This window comes from Lemur catta, chromosome 4 (assembly GCF_020740605.2).
Source record: "Lemur catta isolate mLemCat1 chromosome 4, mLemCat1.pri, whole genome shotgun sequence".
Classification (NCBI taxonomy): Eukaryota; Metazoa; Chordata; class Mammalia; order Primates; family Lemuridae; genus Lemur; species Lemur catta.
This window is the reverse complement of record NC_059131.1, coordinates 72,987,718-73,005,171: the sequence shown is the minus strand read 5'-3', so window position 1 is coordinate 73,005,171 and position 17,454 is coordinate 72,987,718. Positions and strand designations below refer to the sequence as shown.

The window sequence follows — 17,454 nt, the reverse complement described above, 5'->3', positions numbered from 1 at the left end:
AAAGGAGAGCGCAGGCGCGTGCGCGTCACGTGACCGCTTCCCGGAAGCGCAGCATATCCGCCCACCTTCAGCCTGGATGCGGAGGAGAGTGCCTGGAATCATGGCGCAGTCTGGGCTGGGGCAGGATCCCGAGAGTACTACTGCGGTCACCGTGCTAAAGCGGGCGGTGGAGCTAGATTCGGAGTACCGGTACCCGCAGGCTCTGGTGTGTTACCAAGAGGGGATTGATCTGCTCCTGCAGGTTCTGAAAGGTGAGCAATGACCCTTGACTGGGAGGACCTGAGGAAAAGGAGCTGGTTGTCGCTGTGTCTGGGATGGAGTGAGAGAGTTAAAAACGATTCTTTCACACGGCGAAGAAGCAGTCAGATGCTGAAGATGGAATAGATCTTTAATAGACTGATGTCATCAAGAAAATGTGTGTGTGTGTGTGTGTGTGTGTGCATATACACTATGTTAGATTTTAAAAGACTTGAGAGACATAACCAAATGTAATATGTAATCCTTGATAGGACCTGAGTTTGAATGAACTTTAAAAGACATTTTTGGATCAATCTGCAAAGATTGAATATGGATTGGGCGACATTAAAATTATTAATTTTGTTAGGCAGTGTGATTTTTTTCGGAAAAACTGTCTTTAATTTTTAGAGATGCAGACTAAATCACTTTGGAAAGAAATGCCATGATGTCTGTAATTTAATTTTATTTAAGAAGAATGTTGAATATGGTAAAACATGCTAACAATTTTTAAAATTTGGGTGCTGGGCAATAAGGGTGTTAGTATACCATAATTCTTATCTTTCTGTTTAAAAATTTTCACTAAAAGTTTAAAAAATCACATAGCAGTATAAGAAGAAGAAAAGTTTTTTATTAAATGAATGTACTGAAATTCGGTGTGAGAAATATGCAAGACTGTGAATGGAGACAGTGAGACTTTACTGTTGTCAGGTCAGGCCTCTTGGCAATCTGTTGTCCTGCTTCTTTGGCTCCTTGCTTGGAAAATTCGCAAGCAGGGCCAGTGTGACAGAGTCACCACAGACAGGAAGCAATTCCATACAGCTTTTACTGCACAAAAGAAGGGAACTATACAAAGTGCGAGTATCTTCCAGAAAGGAATAGGTCAGTCTCTACTAGTGGAGAAAGACCTTGAGGACTCTCATATGGTTTCCTTTTATTGCCTCTTCCGGGGGCGGGCTTACTGCAGGTGTGGAATGTTACCAGACGATTGATATACATGATTGACAGGTGCTCTTATAACAGAGTTGTAGCTCCACAGTTGTGTATGCCTTAAAACCTCAACTTCTTGCTCTTTTCAGTTGTTAGCATTTTCCTGCAGTCCGTTCCCCAGCTTCACCACCCCTAGGAACTGCCCTCCTGGCCTGTATCTGCCACCTGCAGATTTGGTGCCTGCCTAATACTATAAGGTAGTTATTCACTGTTGAGAAGTAACCAAATTCCTTAGTGCCCCAGCACAACCACTGGCTCATAGTAGACACCCAATAATTATATACTAAATTGATAAGGCCAACCCCTGCTTCCCAATCCCTGGAGCTCCCAGTCTGGCCCAATCTGGGGTGGGGAACCTGTGGCCTCAAGGCTACATGTGGCCCTCCAGATCCTAGAGTGTGTCCCCTTGGCTGAATTCAAACTCGACAGAACAAATCCCTTTTGAAGAGAATGATTATGATGAACATGACAGCAACAATAAGAGTAGCTATCCTTTATGAGTACTGAGTGCCAGGCACTGTGCAGAGCACATTGAAAGCATGATCTCGTTTCATCGTTACAATTGCCTTGTGAAGTAGAAGTTGATAGTATTCTCATTTTACAGCATAGAAAAGTAGTTAGCTTTCAAGTTTTGCCACTAGGAGGCGGTAGAGCCACAGTTGGAGCCCAAGGCCTTAATGAGTGTCTATACTGGATTCCAAAAAGAGAGTGTACAGTGTTCCTCAGGTGGACCAAGTCCTGGCTGCTCTAGGAGTCTAAAGCAGGGGAATCACAGGGGTTCAGCTCTAGTGTGTGTCACTGATCCTGTAGAGGTTACAGAGACAGTGGCATGACAGACACAAGTTAAGACCCCAAATGCAAATAGCTCTAATGTAGGGAATAAGTACCAGAAGAGAGATATAGACACGTGCAGTGAGGATAAACAGTTAAAGGTCATTTGGGAGCAGAAAAGTAGAAGTGGTGTTTGATAATGGGCTTTGGAGGAAAAAGTAGAATTTTAGAAGTCAGAAATTCAGCTAAGAGTATTCAAATTCTGTCTGTGCTGTTTTACCAAATAAGTGGTTCACCTGATTCAGTGTATATCTCAAGAGGGAGACTGAGAAGTAAAGGGTAAAGGTACATGGGGCTTGGATCACATTGTGAAAGGCCTTGACTGCCAGGAGATTTTAACTCATTCCATAGGCAAGGAAAATCATTTAAGGTTTTTACAAAATTAGAGTACAAAATTTTTACAAAATTTCAGGGCTTGCCTCTCTTAGGAATATGTTCTTCTCTCACAAATATTTGCATGGCATACTCCTCTGCTCCCTTCAGATATTTACATAAATATCACCTTCTTTGTGAGGCCTTTCCTGACCTCCAGTGTAAAATTGTAACCCCATCCCAGCACTCCCTACCCTTTTTCCTTGCTTTAATTTTATTTAGTAGCACTTATCACAATCTAATATACATGTTTTTACCAATTTATTTTTATTCTTGTCTTTCCTCCTACTTGAATAGGGGAGAATTATGTCTGATTTATTAACTACTGTATCCCAGTGCTTAGAACAATGTCTGGCATGTATTAATAGTTCTCAATAAATATTTCTTGAATAAATGGCTGAATGTGGCTAGGGTGTAAAATAGGTATGCATCTGTAGAGACTGAAGTCAAACAGACCAATTAAGGTGCTCCTGCAGGAATCAAGATGAGAGTTGAGTGCAGCCACCATTATGGAAAACAGTATGGAGGTTCATCAAAAAATTAAAAATAGAACTATCATATGATCCAACAATTCCACTATGGGTACATATCCAAAGGAAATGAAATCAGTGTGCTGAAGAGATACTTGCACTCCTGTATTTATTACAGCACTATGCACAATAGCCAAGATATGGAACCAACCTAGGTATTCAACAACAGATGAATGGATAAAGGAAATGTGGCATGCATATACAATGGAATACTATTCAGCCATAAAAGAATGAAATGCTGTCTTTTGTGACAGCTTGGATGAACCTGGAGGACATTATGTTAAGTGAAATAAGCCAGGCACAGAAAGACAATTACTGTATGATCTCACTCATACGAAAAACCTAAAAATGTTGATCTCATAGAAACAGAAAGTAGAAGAGTGGTTACTGGAGGCTGGGGAGGGGAGGGGGAGAGGTTGGTCAATGCATACATAGTTACAGTTAGATAGGAGGAATAAGTTCTGGTGTCCTATTGCACAGTAAGGTGGCTGTAGTTAATGCATTGTATATTTCAAGATGGCTAGAAGAGAAGATTTTTGAATGCTCTCACCACAAAGAAACAATAAATATTTGAGGTGATGGATATGCTAATTACCCTGATTTGATCATTACACAATGTATACATGTATCAAAACATCACATTTTACCCCATTAATGTGTACAATTATGTGTCAATTAAAATTAAATAAAAATTTTATAAAAAGATGAGAGGTGATAAGCACCTGAATGAATCAGGGAGGCGATACCTATATTAGGATAAGGATGTTGAATTATTGGCATTGGCACATGATTAGATAGATGTGGGAGTGAGGTTCTAATGGAAGTCAAAGGTGGCTGTAAGCTTCCAAGACTGGAAACGATGGTATGATGATTGAAGTGTGCGTCTATAGTGTCAAACACTGCCAGCTGATCAAGGATGATGACTGAGAAAGGACTGCTACATAATTTAAAACAGTAAAATTGAGGAAAGGTGGTTTTTTGGCTTTGTTTTAGCAAAAGGATGGGGAAAATGAAGCATGTTTATAGGCAGTAGCAAAATGACAGTGGGGTTTAAGAAAAGAGATATTAGATAATGTGTGGTTCTCAAGGAAGCCCAGAGTAAAGTATATGGAAAGGAGTATGGAAAGAATTACATAGATGATAACGATGTTGACAGCTAACATTTATTGAGTATTTCTTACATTCTAGACTCTTCTATAATTAATTATCTCAACAACTCTCTAAGATACTATTATGGTTTCCATGTTACAGATGAGGATACAGAGAGGTTGAATAACTGTTCATGGTCACACAGCCAAAAGTCAAAAAGCAGGTTTTGAACTAAAACAGTGTGACTCCAGACACTTTGCTCTTAACAATTATTTATACTATCTCTTTGTAAAGAGACCATAAATACTTAATCCTGAAAAAAAGACAGGACAGTTCAAGGTTTTTGTGTTTAGAGGAGCATATATCAACCTAGTAGAAAAGTATGAGTTTTCATATCATCTTAGGAGAAGCAAATAGGGTTCCTCACAAGAGATTTATGGATATATTAGGATTTTCTTATGCTATGGTCTTATAGGCATGAGAAAGTTGGGGTCTAAATGATAATAACCTTGGCAGTAAAAGGACTGGAAAGGGAAAGATTTGAGTAATTATACTGCTATCAATAAAATGTTGGGAACAAACCTAAATACTCATGGGTAAAACAGTGGTTGAATAAACTATGGTATATCCACACAATGAAGTACTATACTTCTGTTAAAAAGAGTGAGGAAGATCTTTATGAACTGATATGGAGTGATTTCCAGATACATTGTTAAGTGAAAACTACAAAGGACAAAGGGTATCAATATTTGATATGCTATCGTTCATGTAAAAAGAAGACTGAAGAAAATATTCATTTGTTCAGAAGAAATACAGGAAGGATAAAACCAGAAACTAATAAGATTAATTACCTAAAGTAGAGTAGGTGGGAAAGGAGTAGAAAGAAGGGGCAAATAGGAATGGGGTAGCAGGCTGAGGAGTGATACCTCTGAATTATTCAATTGCAATACATTAGGAGAGGGAAGAAAGTAGGTAACCTATGTATCTTTGGAATATAGTATTTTGACTGTATTCTGTAAGGTGAAGACAAAGTGAATAGTATACAAACATTGTATTTTAGTTGGCAAGTTTGTTTTTCACAGGGGTGCCAGTTAGGAATTCTGAAACTATTTAATATGTATACTGGGATAAACAAGTAAATATATTGTGTATAATAAAAGAAGTTACAAAGAAGGAAAAGGGGAAGGCTAGAATGAACACTATGGAACCAAAGTTATCAACATAAACTCATGGTTTTTAACATATATTCAGATGGATAGAAAACAGAAATAAATATAAATGTATGTGTGTTAGTAAACCTACATATACTTCCTAGCTGTGTTGACTGAGAGGGTTTAGAAGTAGTGGTGAGACTCTCCCAGTAGCAGTGGGCACACCTGCACCCAGCATTCGGTTTCTCAATACCATTATTCAATAAAAGGAACCAAGGCTCCTTGGGAAAATGGTTGAATCCAGGGCTGGGACAGAAATGTACAAGAGGAATTTAAAACATCTTTCATCAAAAAATAAGGAAGTACTCAAAAATGATGGAGGCACGTTGAAAGGACACAGGAATCAACATGAAGGAGGTGTCAAAGCCAAAGCTGATAAAATTTGAGCAGGAAAATTATACTGTTGGATTATAACCCATAGAATAAAATAAATATTCATGAGTCCATACTGACAAATAAGTAACTGAATAAATAAATAGATTAAGAAGAGATGATGGAAATAGGAAACCACCATTTTGCAAACATCACAGTCATAATTGTTTCAGGCAAGGACCATTAATGGATGCTAAAATTAGTGGAAGAAAGAGATGAGAAACAGGATATCTCCCCACAAGATACTTAGTAATTACAAAGGAGAAAATAGTGATTTTACAGTGGACAAATCTGTGAACTTAATCAAGTGGTCAAAGTTAATATCATCAGTAATAAGACATATCAACTCATGTACCCACTGAGAAAGGCACATCACTTCTGTGATTTTCTTGCCTTAGTGTATAACCTCAGTCTAATCAGGAAAAAACATCACACAGCCCAAAATGAGAGACAGTCTATAAAATAACTGACCCACACCCTTCCTAAATGTCAAGGTCATAAAAGACAAAGAAAGACTAAGGAACTTTCACAGATCCCAGGGGACACAGCTAAATGCAGTGTGGAATCCTGGACCAGAAAACAAACTTTCGCTAGTGGGAAAACTGGTGAAATTCACATAAAGTTTTAGATAAGTTCATAGTATTGTATCAATGTTAATTTCCTAGCTCTATAATTGTACTATGGTTTTGTGATATGTTAACTTTCAGGGAATCTGGGTGAAGGGAACTCTTTACCATTTTTGCAGTTTTTCTGTAAATATAAAATTAACTCAAAATAAAATGTTTTTAAAAATGAGATTAAAAATGAAATTATTATGAAAGTATAAGCAATGTTGGAAGGAAGGAAAGGAAGGAGGGAAGGAGGAAGCAGAAGTGATCTGGTGATTGATTTGGGAGGATGGGGCATTGCAGGTAAGACTTTATTGATTATGTATATTCAAAAATGACATATTTTTTGGGTAGCTATAAAAATGACTGTTAACTATAATGGGGAGGTCTGGAAGAGAAGCTGATTTTGTGGAAGATAAATAGATATCCTTTGCTATCTTTTAATTACATTAGAATTTCAACTTGTGGGTAATTAGAACAAAATATTGCTCAGACTCAAGTTTGACATGTACTAAGCAACCTTTCTCACCCCACCAGCTTTGGTGTCCCAGAGGTAAGACACAGTATCAGAATTTCTACTCCTACACAAAGCTGCTTCAGATGCATAGTGTAAAAATGAAGGTCCTGTATGTTCAAGCCAAATTTGAGCCCATCATGTGTATATTTTATGACTCAGGCAAACCATGCTAAAGGATAGAAAATGTATGGAAAACTTGGGAAACTGGAAATAATGCCAGAACTAAATAGAAAAACTGTTTTGAAACTTGAGAATATATATTTTTTTAATTTATAGGCACCAAAGATTATACTAAGAAATGTAATCTCAGACAAAAAATTTCCAACTACATGGATAGAGCAGAAAACATAAAGAAATACTTGGATCAAGAAAAAGAAGGTAAAGAGGCTGCTTTAGAAAATGTATCCATAAACTACTGTCATACAGTCTGTTCGCCCACTGTTTCTGGCTCCTGCCCTTTGGACCTCTGCGTGGTCTAGGCCACTTGTCTTGGGAGCTTACAGTTTTATTCTGCATTTCTACTCTCCTATACAGGAATTATTCTTAACCGTTTTTTTCAGTTGCGGGGTGGGGTCAGACACCCCTTTGAGCATCTGATGAAAGCTATCTACATACTGCAGAACTTTACATGTCCTTTTTAAGGAATTCACAGATCTCCATGAAGCTCATGTGTGGGCCCAGTTTAAGAATTACTATAGAGAAATGCTGAATGTAAATCCTGAATTTTATTTGTATTTCCCCTTATGAAATGACCAAAATCATGAAACTAGCTAAAGAAACTCGTGGTACTTCTCTCAGATTTTCTTGTGAATCAAAGTATTTCAAGAGTTAAGTATTCCTAATGATTAGAGGTGAAGTAGGTATTATTCCCTATTTATTATTAGTTCCCTACTCATAAGTGTCTGGTTTATAAACATCCGTAAAAAAGGTCATTGCCACACTTAGCTAAAGTGCACACTGCTGCTGCTTTCTATAGCCAAATATACTACTGCCTTCAAAAATCAGTGCTCCCAGCCCCCAGCTATTCCTTTCTCTCTATCCTCACTACAACCCTCTCTCCACCTCTTCTAGTATTCTGTACCAATCCATACCCTGGGACCCCCACTGAGGTCCTCTATTGAGTGGGAATAAAATTGTATTTCCTTCATCCCAAGTTGAAATCTAGAACAAAATCTGACTCCAGAACATTGCTGAAAGAAAGGACCATCAGCACTGTGGTTTGAATACATTGAGTTAAATTAACCCATGTGGCTAGCTTGGCTTAAAAACTGATGCGTAGTTACTAACAATCTCTGTGGAAATATTTGGAACAGAATCTAAGCTTCTGATTTTTAAATGAAGTGTGAAGTGCAACACCTTAAAAATTAGGAAGTATCATTAGGGGTCATATTTTTAAAAAACCTTAAAAGTTTCTGATAATTTATTCAGTAATTATTGTGAATTAACAAAAACAATGGAGCTATCCTATTGATCCCGTGACATCTCTGTGTTTGGCTTGGGTTATTAAGTAGTATAAATTTCTACTTAAGACTCTACAAGTGCCAAGAAAGATTTCTCAACTCTATTCTACTGCATTTATGCTTTATACTACTTTAGCTATTGAATTATAAGACAAAAAGACAAGGCCGGGCACAGTGGCTCACGCCTGTAATCCTAGCACTCTGGGAGGCTGAGGCGGGTGGATTGCTTGAGCTCAGGAGTTCGAGACCAGCCTGAGCAAGAGCGAGACCTCGTCTCTACTAAAAATAGAAAGAAATTATCTGGCCAACTAATATATATATATAGAAAAAATTAGCCGGGCATGGTGGCGCATGCCTATAGTCCCAGCTACTTGGGAGGCTGAGGCAGTAGGATCGCTTAAGCCCAGGAGTCTGAGGTTGCTGTGAGCTAGGCTGACGCCACGGCACTCACTCTAGCCCGGGCAACACAGCGAGACTCTGTCTCAAAAAAAGAAAAAAAAAAAAAGACAAAAAGACAAGTCTGAAGAGAAGGACCAGATAGCCGCTCAATTATAGCCTGTAGTTCTACCCATGGAGAAAGGAAGTTATCAGACACCTTTATACATACAGCCCTCCCTTGAATAAACTACCTGGTCTATAGGATCCAGCTCAAGAACTGGTGCCAGGAAATCTCCTGACTTTCCCCCTTGCCTAGCTAGCCTCTATGAAGGCAGAAATCACTCATGGAGTGGTTTGCCTTATTTACCTTTGTATGTGTAGCATTTTGCAATGTGTATGGTATATAGTAGGCATTCAATAAGAATTTACTGAGTGAATAAGTTAAAAAAATAATTTGCATCTGATTCTGATTAATCAGTATACATGAAAAATAAAATGTGTAAAAAGTGGTCACTGGTTTTATTATTGAAGCATGTGTTTTGTAGATGGAAAATATCACAAGCAAATTAAAATAGAAGAGAATGCAACAGGTTTCAGTTATGAGTCACTTTTTCAAGAATACCTTAATGAGACAGTTACAGAAGTTTGGATAGAAGATCCTTATATTAGAAATACTCATCAGGTATGTGAAATGTACTAAAATATGATGAAGTATTATTTTAAGCGTACTAGTTAGTAATAATCCATCCTAATGTCTTTCAGCTGTATAACTTTCTTCGATTTTGTGAGATGCTTATTAAGAGACCATGTAAAGTAAAAACTATTCACCTTCTCACCTGTCTGGATAAAGTAGGTATCGAAAGCACCTACTCTTTCTTAACTTCTTAGCTTTATTCAGTTACAAGATGTAGGTCAATCAAGGAAAACCTGGACACAATGCTTCAGCTAGATGTATTTCTTTGGGAATTAACTTATTACCTAACAATAGGCATAGCAAATCTTGAGAAAAATGTTATTGATTTTAGGATATTGACCTTGTATTTGGCCATTTTGCTAAATGCTTTAATAGTTTAGCTCAAATAGTTTGTCAGTTTAATCTTTTGGATGTTCTAGGAAGCGATCACACTGCCTATTTACAATTTTGTCTCTTTACCAATTATTTTATCTGGGGGATAGTAACATGATATGATAGGGGGCATCTGTATCTTGATTTGATGTAAATAAGAATGCTTCTAAATAATTATGATTTCTAGGATTAATTTGAGAAGATGACAGTCCCACCTGGATGACTAAACATCATTACTAAAATACATGTAAGGAGAGAGGGTGGAGTTGTGTTATGTTCACATAAGGAAAAAAACAATAACTGATAAAAACAATTGCTCTTTAAACTATTTCATGTTCTTTGGTTGCTTATTTGAGATAACAGACGTTGAAACTAGTATAGAACATTTACATTTTAATCCACCTATGATATATGTTGTATAGCTTAGGGATAATTTAAAATATTAATAACTGAGGCAGAAAGCTATATTTTTGCTATTAACAGGGCAGTAAGAAAGAGTACCAAATTAGCAGCCTGGAAGAAATAAAAGAGTCACTCAGCAATCATGGAGTGCTGTTGGAATTGGAATACTCTTCTTCAATACATGACCGAGAAATTAGGTTAGTGTACAATAATATTTTAATTTTTATGCAGTTGAAATATACTTTTAAAATTTCCCTCAATAAGTTTTATATAATTGCATATATTATTACATTTAAATATTTGAATTTCAAATAAAACTCAATTTTAGTAACTTCTCACTTTTGAGAAGGAAAAAACTTAGTTTACTTTGTCCTGTGTGTATGAGTTTAATATTTCTTTTTTTTTTGAGACAGAGTCTTGCTCTGTCGCCTGGGCTAGAGTGCCATGGCATCAGCCTAGCTCACAGCAACCTCAAACTCCTGGGCTCAAGCAATCTTCCTGCCTCAGCCTCCCAAGTAGCTGGGACTACAGGCGAGTGCCACCACACCCGGCTAATTTTTTCTATTGTTAGTAGAGACAGAGTCTCGCTCTTGCTCAGGCTGGTCTTGAACTCCTGAGCTCAAGCAATCCTCCCACCTTGTCCTCCCAGAGTGCTAGGATTACAGGTGTGAGCCACCACCTCCAGCCTAATATTTCATAATGGAATAAAATTTACATGTTCTGTGTCATGTAGGAGCAGGGAGTATTTTTCTGTCTACTCAACTGTACACATAGTCTTATATTATTGGGATAATTTCCAGTGAAATTAATATTTACTTAATGTGGTTTTATTTCTTATGGGTTATTAAATATTCTAGTAGGCATGATAATATGCTGAGTCTATAAGAAAACAGTGTATACAGTTATTTCAGTGATGTCTTCCCTTTGTTTAGCACAGTGGTTTTCATATGTTTATAGCAAGGGCACCCTCAGTTTTAATAAAAACTTAAGTACAACCTAAATATTCAAAATAGGTGAAAATGCAGCTGCTGTAGTTAAAGCAGAGGTCAAGGTCCAGGGCTCTTCCTGCTGCCATTCCCCATCTCTAGGTAGTGGAATTCCTGAAACACCGCTGGTCTCCCTGAATATACTTTGCAACCACTTGCTATCAGAACAGGAAGGTTTTATCAATAAGTTGAAATTCAAGAATAAATTTTAATTGTTAAATTATTAGCTAATCAAATGAACTCATTGTTTCTATGAGTTTGTTTCATTATAGACACAGCCCATGATTAACCCCAGTTTTGATTCAACTCATGCTACTGGAGAAAGTGGTTTTCTTTGTTGGGGGAAATTTTGCTGACACTTAATACACTACAGCTTTAATAACTGTCTGACTTAAATGAAATGTCTTGAATATAACACTATATACTAATTTCAATAGGTTCAACAATGGATGGATGATTAAGATTGGAAGGGGACTGGATTATTTTAAGAAACCACAGGTAGGATGTAATTTTATGAGTAAATGTATAACACTGTTTTTATATCATTTTGAACAATACTCTTCTCTTCTCTTCTTAGGGTAATTTTTACCTTGGATATTGTGATTTTGATTTAAGACCATGTCATGAAACAACAGTGGACATTTTTCATAACAAGCACACAAAAAAAATATGATGGGTAATAGCCTAATTTATATATTTCTACTTTAAAGGAATACTGGATTTTTAAAATTTTGAACAGATTTTTATAATGTATGTATTTCACAATAAACTTTAATTTCTACTAATTTATGGATCCATTGTTCAGTTGTGGGAACAATCCTAAATATTTCTGTAAATATATTACTCAGTATATTTACACTGTTTCTTTTCAAGTAATACAGCTAATTTAAACATTTTTTACCAGCTTTTCTCTTATTTGGCTATTGGAACATAAGTCAACAAATAATGAGCATCTATTATGAAGATGAGTTGAGTCTTAACCTTGCCCTTGGGGGTGTTTTGAGTTTAGGATGGAAAATTGTCATGGATTAGCATGCTCTTAAGAGACAGATGGGCTTGTGGGTCTAATAACCAGGAAAAAAAGTATTCTGTTAAAAAATGGGAAAAAATACAATGTTAATTTTGTTAACAATTAAGATAATTGTCTTTGGCAGACATTTACCAACATTCAGTTGTCTAATATTACCTAACTCCATAAAGGCAAATCAAGCCATTTAGTTATCCAGATACATTTTGCAGCTCATTTACTTTGGCTGGCATATTTGTGAAGCCTTGTAGCTTAGAATCAACTGTTCTGGGTAAGCTCATCTATCCAGATGCCAATTGAGTGGTTGGGGACAAAGAATAGGTTCCATGGAGACAGGCTGGAAGAGGGGTTGAATGCTAGATGTAGTGAGCAGTCCATAAGCTTAAAGAACAAGCTAAGCCAAAGTCTGTAAGAGGAAAACTTAGGTACCAGTATTCACTGTTGGAGAGCGCACATACAAACATGACATCTGGAGACTATTCAAGCAGAATTAAATGGTGTGGAAGCCACAGGAACAGAATAAGACAGAGTGGTCTGAGCAACCTTGCACATTAGGTTTATGTTTTGCCTTTGTGGGCCAGCAGATACACAATTGAGTTGGCATAAAAGGCCAGGAAGGGCTTCCAGAACAGTTCCTGATGTTTTTCTTTGATGTTTGCAGGTTCAGGTGCTGATAATGCTGAATCTGAAAAATTTTAGACTCAAACCCATTTTGCTAAGCTATATTGTATGGAAATTTAGGGTCTCAGGAGAGCACCTGGACAATTGTTGGACCTGATCAGAAGTTCTTTTCTGCAGACTGTCTTAGCTTATCTTGCCAAGTACCCATCGCCACATGGCTTTTCATTCAGGTGAGAACATGTGTTAGACCTCTTTATGGTTATGTTAAAATAACAATTCTGATTTCTAGAGCATATGAATCTGTCACTATGGAGAATCAGCAATCCATAGCCCTGTGAAATTAACTTTAATCCAACTCCTAAAAATCCTGGCTAAGACATAATGATACTTAAGGAAGACAGTCTACAGACATGTTATCCATTATTCTGGATATTTGGAGTTCTATTCCCAGATCAAATTAGAGCACCAGAAGGCTACCAGGTACAAGTTTAAGTATATCAAGAATTGTACAAAAACTATATGAACAATTATAAGCTTTATGGAAGGATATAAAAGAAAATTAGAATAATTGAAAAGATATATTCCTGAGTGGGAAGCTTAATGTCAGTTCTCCCTAAATTAATGTACTAAATGACAAGAGACTAACACTAGGAGACTTGCTTGACCAACTATGAAGATATGTGGCTACAATTAACTTTCTTAAAAATATATGGGCATAGGAATGGGCAAATAATCAGTGAGACAGAATAAAGAGTCCGGCAATACATTAAAGAGAGAGAAAGTGAATGTGTGTATATGGGTATTTAATATATAATAGAGGTGTCATTTCAAATTAATGAGGAAAGAGTAGATATTCAATAAATGGTTGGGAAAAAATAGCATTAGGTCTCTACCTTACTCCACATAAAGAAATAATTCTAAATGACTTAAAGAGCTAATTAAATGAAAAATCCATTTAAAAAAAGCCCCACTAAATGAACTAAGCATAACATAAAATCTAGGAACTGTTAAGGAAAGAACAAAAAATATCATATAAATATTTAAAACTTGAGTAAAGAGAACCACAAAGTTAAAAAACATGAAAGATAAAATTTACAACATACAGAAAAAGTTAATATTCCTAATATATAAGTAAGATGGCCAGATTTTTGGCAGTGACCTTGACCTGACCTTTAGCCTCCCCAAGTACTTGGTCCTTGAGAGCACTCTCTCCTGCTTTACTGCATTGTTCCTGCCAGTACACATCCCCAGCCAGATGCCACCCTATTTTTTGTTCTCCTTCATGAACAAACTTCTTGGAAGAGTTCTCTCTATACAGGTTTTTCTCATTTCCTCACTAGCTAGTCACACTTCGACACACTTTAATCTGGCCACTGCCCCAATCACTCCACTGAAATTGCTTTTGTTAAGGTTGTGACCTCCATACTACCATATTACCTGACGTTTCAGGAGCATTTGACCCAGTTGGCTGCTCCCCTCTTGAAACTCTCAATTTTCATGAAACATACTTTTCTCCTTCATCCTACCTTTTTTTTTTTTTGAGACACAGTCTCGCTCTGTTGCCCGGGCTAGAGTGAGTGCCGTGGCGTCAGCCTAGCTCACAGCAACCTCAAACTCCTGGGCTTAAGCGATCCTCCTGCCTCAGCCTCCCCCAGTAGCTGGGACTACAGGCATGCACCACCATGCCCAGCTAATTTTTTCTATATATATATTTGTAGTTGGCCAGATAATTTCTTTCTATTTTTAGAAGAGACAGGGTCTCACTCTTGCTCAGGCTGGCATTCTACCTTTTAAATACTGGAGTTCCCCTAAACTAGGTATTAGGTAGTAACCTCATTTTTTTCAGTTAAAAAGCAACAAAAACTGCTACTACCTAATGTAAGCAATAAAAGGAATTTATTATAAGGACAGTAGGTAGTTGAGCTACAGACTGAGATGTGGAGGCTTTGCAGTGAAAAATCACATCTAGAATCACAGCCCAGAACTAATCAGATGATACTCTTGCTGACCCTGATACAAAAGTTGGATGTAGTATCCTGCGCTTTACATCACTGGCATGGGACATTACCACTGTCTGCCTTTGTTACCCAAGAAATTCAGGCTCCTGGCACTATTGCCAGGGAAGGGTTCTAACCATCCCAGGTTTTCTGCATCATTAGCTTCTGATTCAAAGTCTGGAGCAGGTGCACCTGATTGGCAGAGCTTAGGTTATGTGCCCATGCCCTTACTTCAAGGGAGGCTGGGAAAACGTATAGTGAAATTTCTTTCCATGGAGGGAAGTGGGCTCTAGCTCCTACCAAGTCTTAGGAGGTAGACAATTCCCCAAGCAAGCATAAGGGGATTCAGATGCTAATTGGTTTAAATTTTAGATTAATTATAAAACTACAAAATTATCCATTCTCATGACTTAAAATACTATTTATATGCTGTCAACTCGCAAATTTACAAATTAAGTCAAGACTTCTTGGAGTTCTAATTCAACTGCCTATTTGACATTTCATATTGCATTTCAGAAGCACACCAACAGTGTACCTGTACTGAAATTTTGATATACATGCTCACACTCCTCATGTTTACTCCCAACCATCCAGTTACTCGAATAAGAAACCTAGGAGTTATTTTGACTTCTCTCTCTCTCTCTTTCATCCCCATATGCAAAACTCAAAAAGTTCTGTGGAATCTACCTGCAAAACATGCCTTGAATCTGTTCCAGGTGTTGCTTCCTCACGGTTCTTCTGGAATTTGAAGCCCTTAACACTCTTCACCTGATGATATCCTCACTCTTGAACAAACGGTATTACTGCACCAAAGCACATCATATCAGGATTTTTATACTTTCCTCAGAAAATAATTTTCATGTGTTCCAACAAGTATAATGTTTAAAAATATGCCCGTGAGAAATCTCAAAATTGTGTTTACTTGGTACTTAATATTGCTGCTAAAAAACAAAAGCACCTGCCATTAAACCTGACTCACATGCACAGCTAAACTGCCAATCATGTTAGTCCCAGGAACAACTTGGAAAGTAAAATCCCCTTCACTGAGAAATTTCTGGGAGTGTCATGGCATCTTTAGCAAACTTATACATACTGCCCCATTGTTTCCTTTTTTATAGAACCAAATTTAAGCCCTGTAAACAGGAGTCATCTCTAATTTTCAACAAGTGGGTAATACACTGTCCACTTCTTTCCATGGCAAGTGCCAGCAACATCTCTTGCCTGGACTCTTACAGTAGCCTCCCAAGTAGCTCTCTGCTTCCTATTTTGCCTTATACCAATCCATTCTCCCCAGAGCAGCCAGAATAATCTTTATAAAAATGTCTTTTCATTGCACTTAAAATAAAACCAAGCTCTACTCTAGCTTATCAGTCTCTACATGACCTGGTCTCTGCTTATGGCTCCAAATTCATCTTGCTCCATTCTCCCCTTTGTTCCCACACTTGAGTCTGTTTATATCTCCTTCAATGCCTTAAATAAAACTAGCTCTTTCCTGCTTTAGGGCCTTCCTGTATGCTGTTCTATGTGGCAAACTGTACCTTACCAAAATGGCTACAATAAAATCTCCCATTCCAGAAGCTCCTCTTTTTTTTTGAGAGAGAGTCTCACTCTGTTGCCCGGGGCTAGAGTGCTGTGGTGTCAGCCTAGCTCATGGCAACCTCAAACTCCTGGGCTCAAGCAATTCTACTGCCTCAGCCTCCCGAGTAGCTGGGACTACAGGCATGTGCCACCGTGCCTGGCTAATTTTATATATATATATATATATATATATATATATATATATATATATATATATATATATATATTAGTTGTCCAGCTAATTTCTAGTTTTTTAGTAGACTAGTTTTTAGTCTCACTCTTGCTCAGGCTGGTCTCAAACTCCTGAACTCAAATGATCCTCCCACCTTGGCCTCCCAGAGAGCTAGGATTACAGGCATGAGCCACCGCGCCCAGCCCTAGAAGTTCTTCTTATAATGACTTTGACATTCCTCCCATGGAAAGGTGGGAGGAATGTCACCTCCTATTGAATTTTGATGTGCTTGTGACAACAGAAGTGATACTATGTTAATTCTAGAGCTAGGTCATAAAAGGAAACATAGCTTATGCCCTGCTTTCTTGGGTCACTAGCTCTGGGAACCCAGGCACTATGGTGTGAGGAAATCCAGGCAGTTCAAGCAGAAAAGAACTGAAGCCCTTAGCTCACAGCCCCGGCTGAGCTTCCAGCCAGTGGCTAGCACCAATGCTCTAGCCATGTTGGAAGTAGATGGTTCTGGCCCCAGTTAAACTATTCTAGCTAATGCTGTTGAATCAAATGGGCTGTAAGATCAATCTTTAAAAAAGGAAATAAAACGGAATATAAAATATCAGAGAAGTAAATAGTGAAGGATAAACATTGTATTGTGAAGCTTTGTTAGGTATATATGAATGTGTGTGTGCACTGGGGCACAATGTAAAATATATTTTTTATTCCAATTTCACTCTAGTTTTTAAAAAGTTTGAAAGCCACTATACTAAACTGTCAATTCCTGAGGTCAGAGACCATATCTCTTTCACTGACCATGAACATCCAACTACTAGCACAGTGCCTGGCACATAGGAGGCACTCAATATATAGTAAGTATGTAGAAATAAAGAGTATGTGAATGAGTGAACTGTAGAGACAGGAAAGGGCTAACAGCGATGTAACTCTTTGAAGAAGTTTGGCAATGGAGAGAAAAGGAATCTTAAGCAGGAGAGTTCTGTGAAAGGGGAGACGTGAATATG

The 17,454-nt window shown here is 37.6% G+C and overlaps 1 protein-coding gene across 5 annotated transcripts; it reads left to right on the top strand.

Moving 5' to 3' along the window:
* Positions 1–27: 27 nt before the first annotated feature.
* MITD1 (microtubule interacting and trafficking domain containing 1) lies at positions 28–15,660 on the top strand. 5 transcript variants are annotated; one of them, XR_006734774.1, is made up of 9 exons: positions 47–251; positions 7,031–7,132; positions 9,138–9,274; positions 9,355–9,441; positions 10,142–10,257; positions 11,484–11,544; positions 11,624–11,722; positions 12,735–12,924; positions 15,408–15,660. XR_006734774.1 is itself a non-coding variant. In XM_045550212.1 (7 exons), exons 1-7 carry the CDS (start codon positions 77–79, stop codon positions 11,717–11,719), a joined length of 774 nt encoding a protein of 257 aa, XP_045406168.1. In that variant the 5' UTR covers positions 28–76; the 3' UTR covers positions 11,720–11,831. The 5 variants fall into 5 exon arrangements, 3 of the variants coding, with proteins under 3 accessions (XP_045406168.1, XP_045406169.1, XP_045406170.1); XR_006734775.1 differs by having other exon boundaries at positions 15,364–15,660; XM_045550212.1 differs by lacking the exons at positions 12,735–12,924; positions 15,408–15,660 and having other exon boundaries at positions 28–251; positions 11,624–11,831.
* The last annotated feature ends 1,794 nt before the right edge of the window (positions 15,661–17,454 follow it).

Excerpts from the sequence above, each read along its gene's own strand:
- MITD1 (XM_045550212.1), top strand. The coding sequence starts at position 77 with ATGCGGAGGAGAGTGCCTGGAATCATGGCGCAGTCTGGGCTGGGGCAG. Across the intron at positions 252-7,030 it reads GCTCCTGCAGGTTCTGAAAG|GCACCAAAGATTATACTAAG; the intron begins GTGAGCAATGAC and ends TTTAATTTATAG. Across the intron at positions 7,133-9,137 it reads CTTGGATCAAGAAAAAGAAG|ATGGAAAATATCACAAGCAA; the intron begins GTAAAGAGGCTG and ends TGTGTTTTGTAG.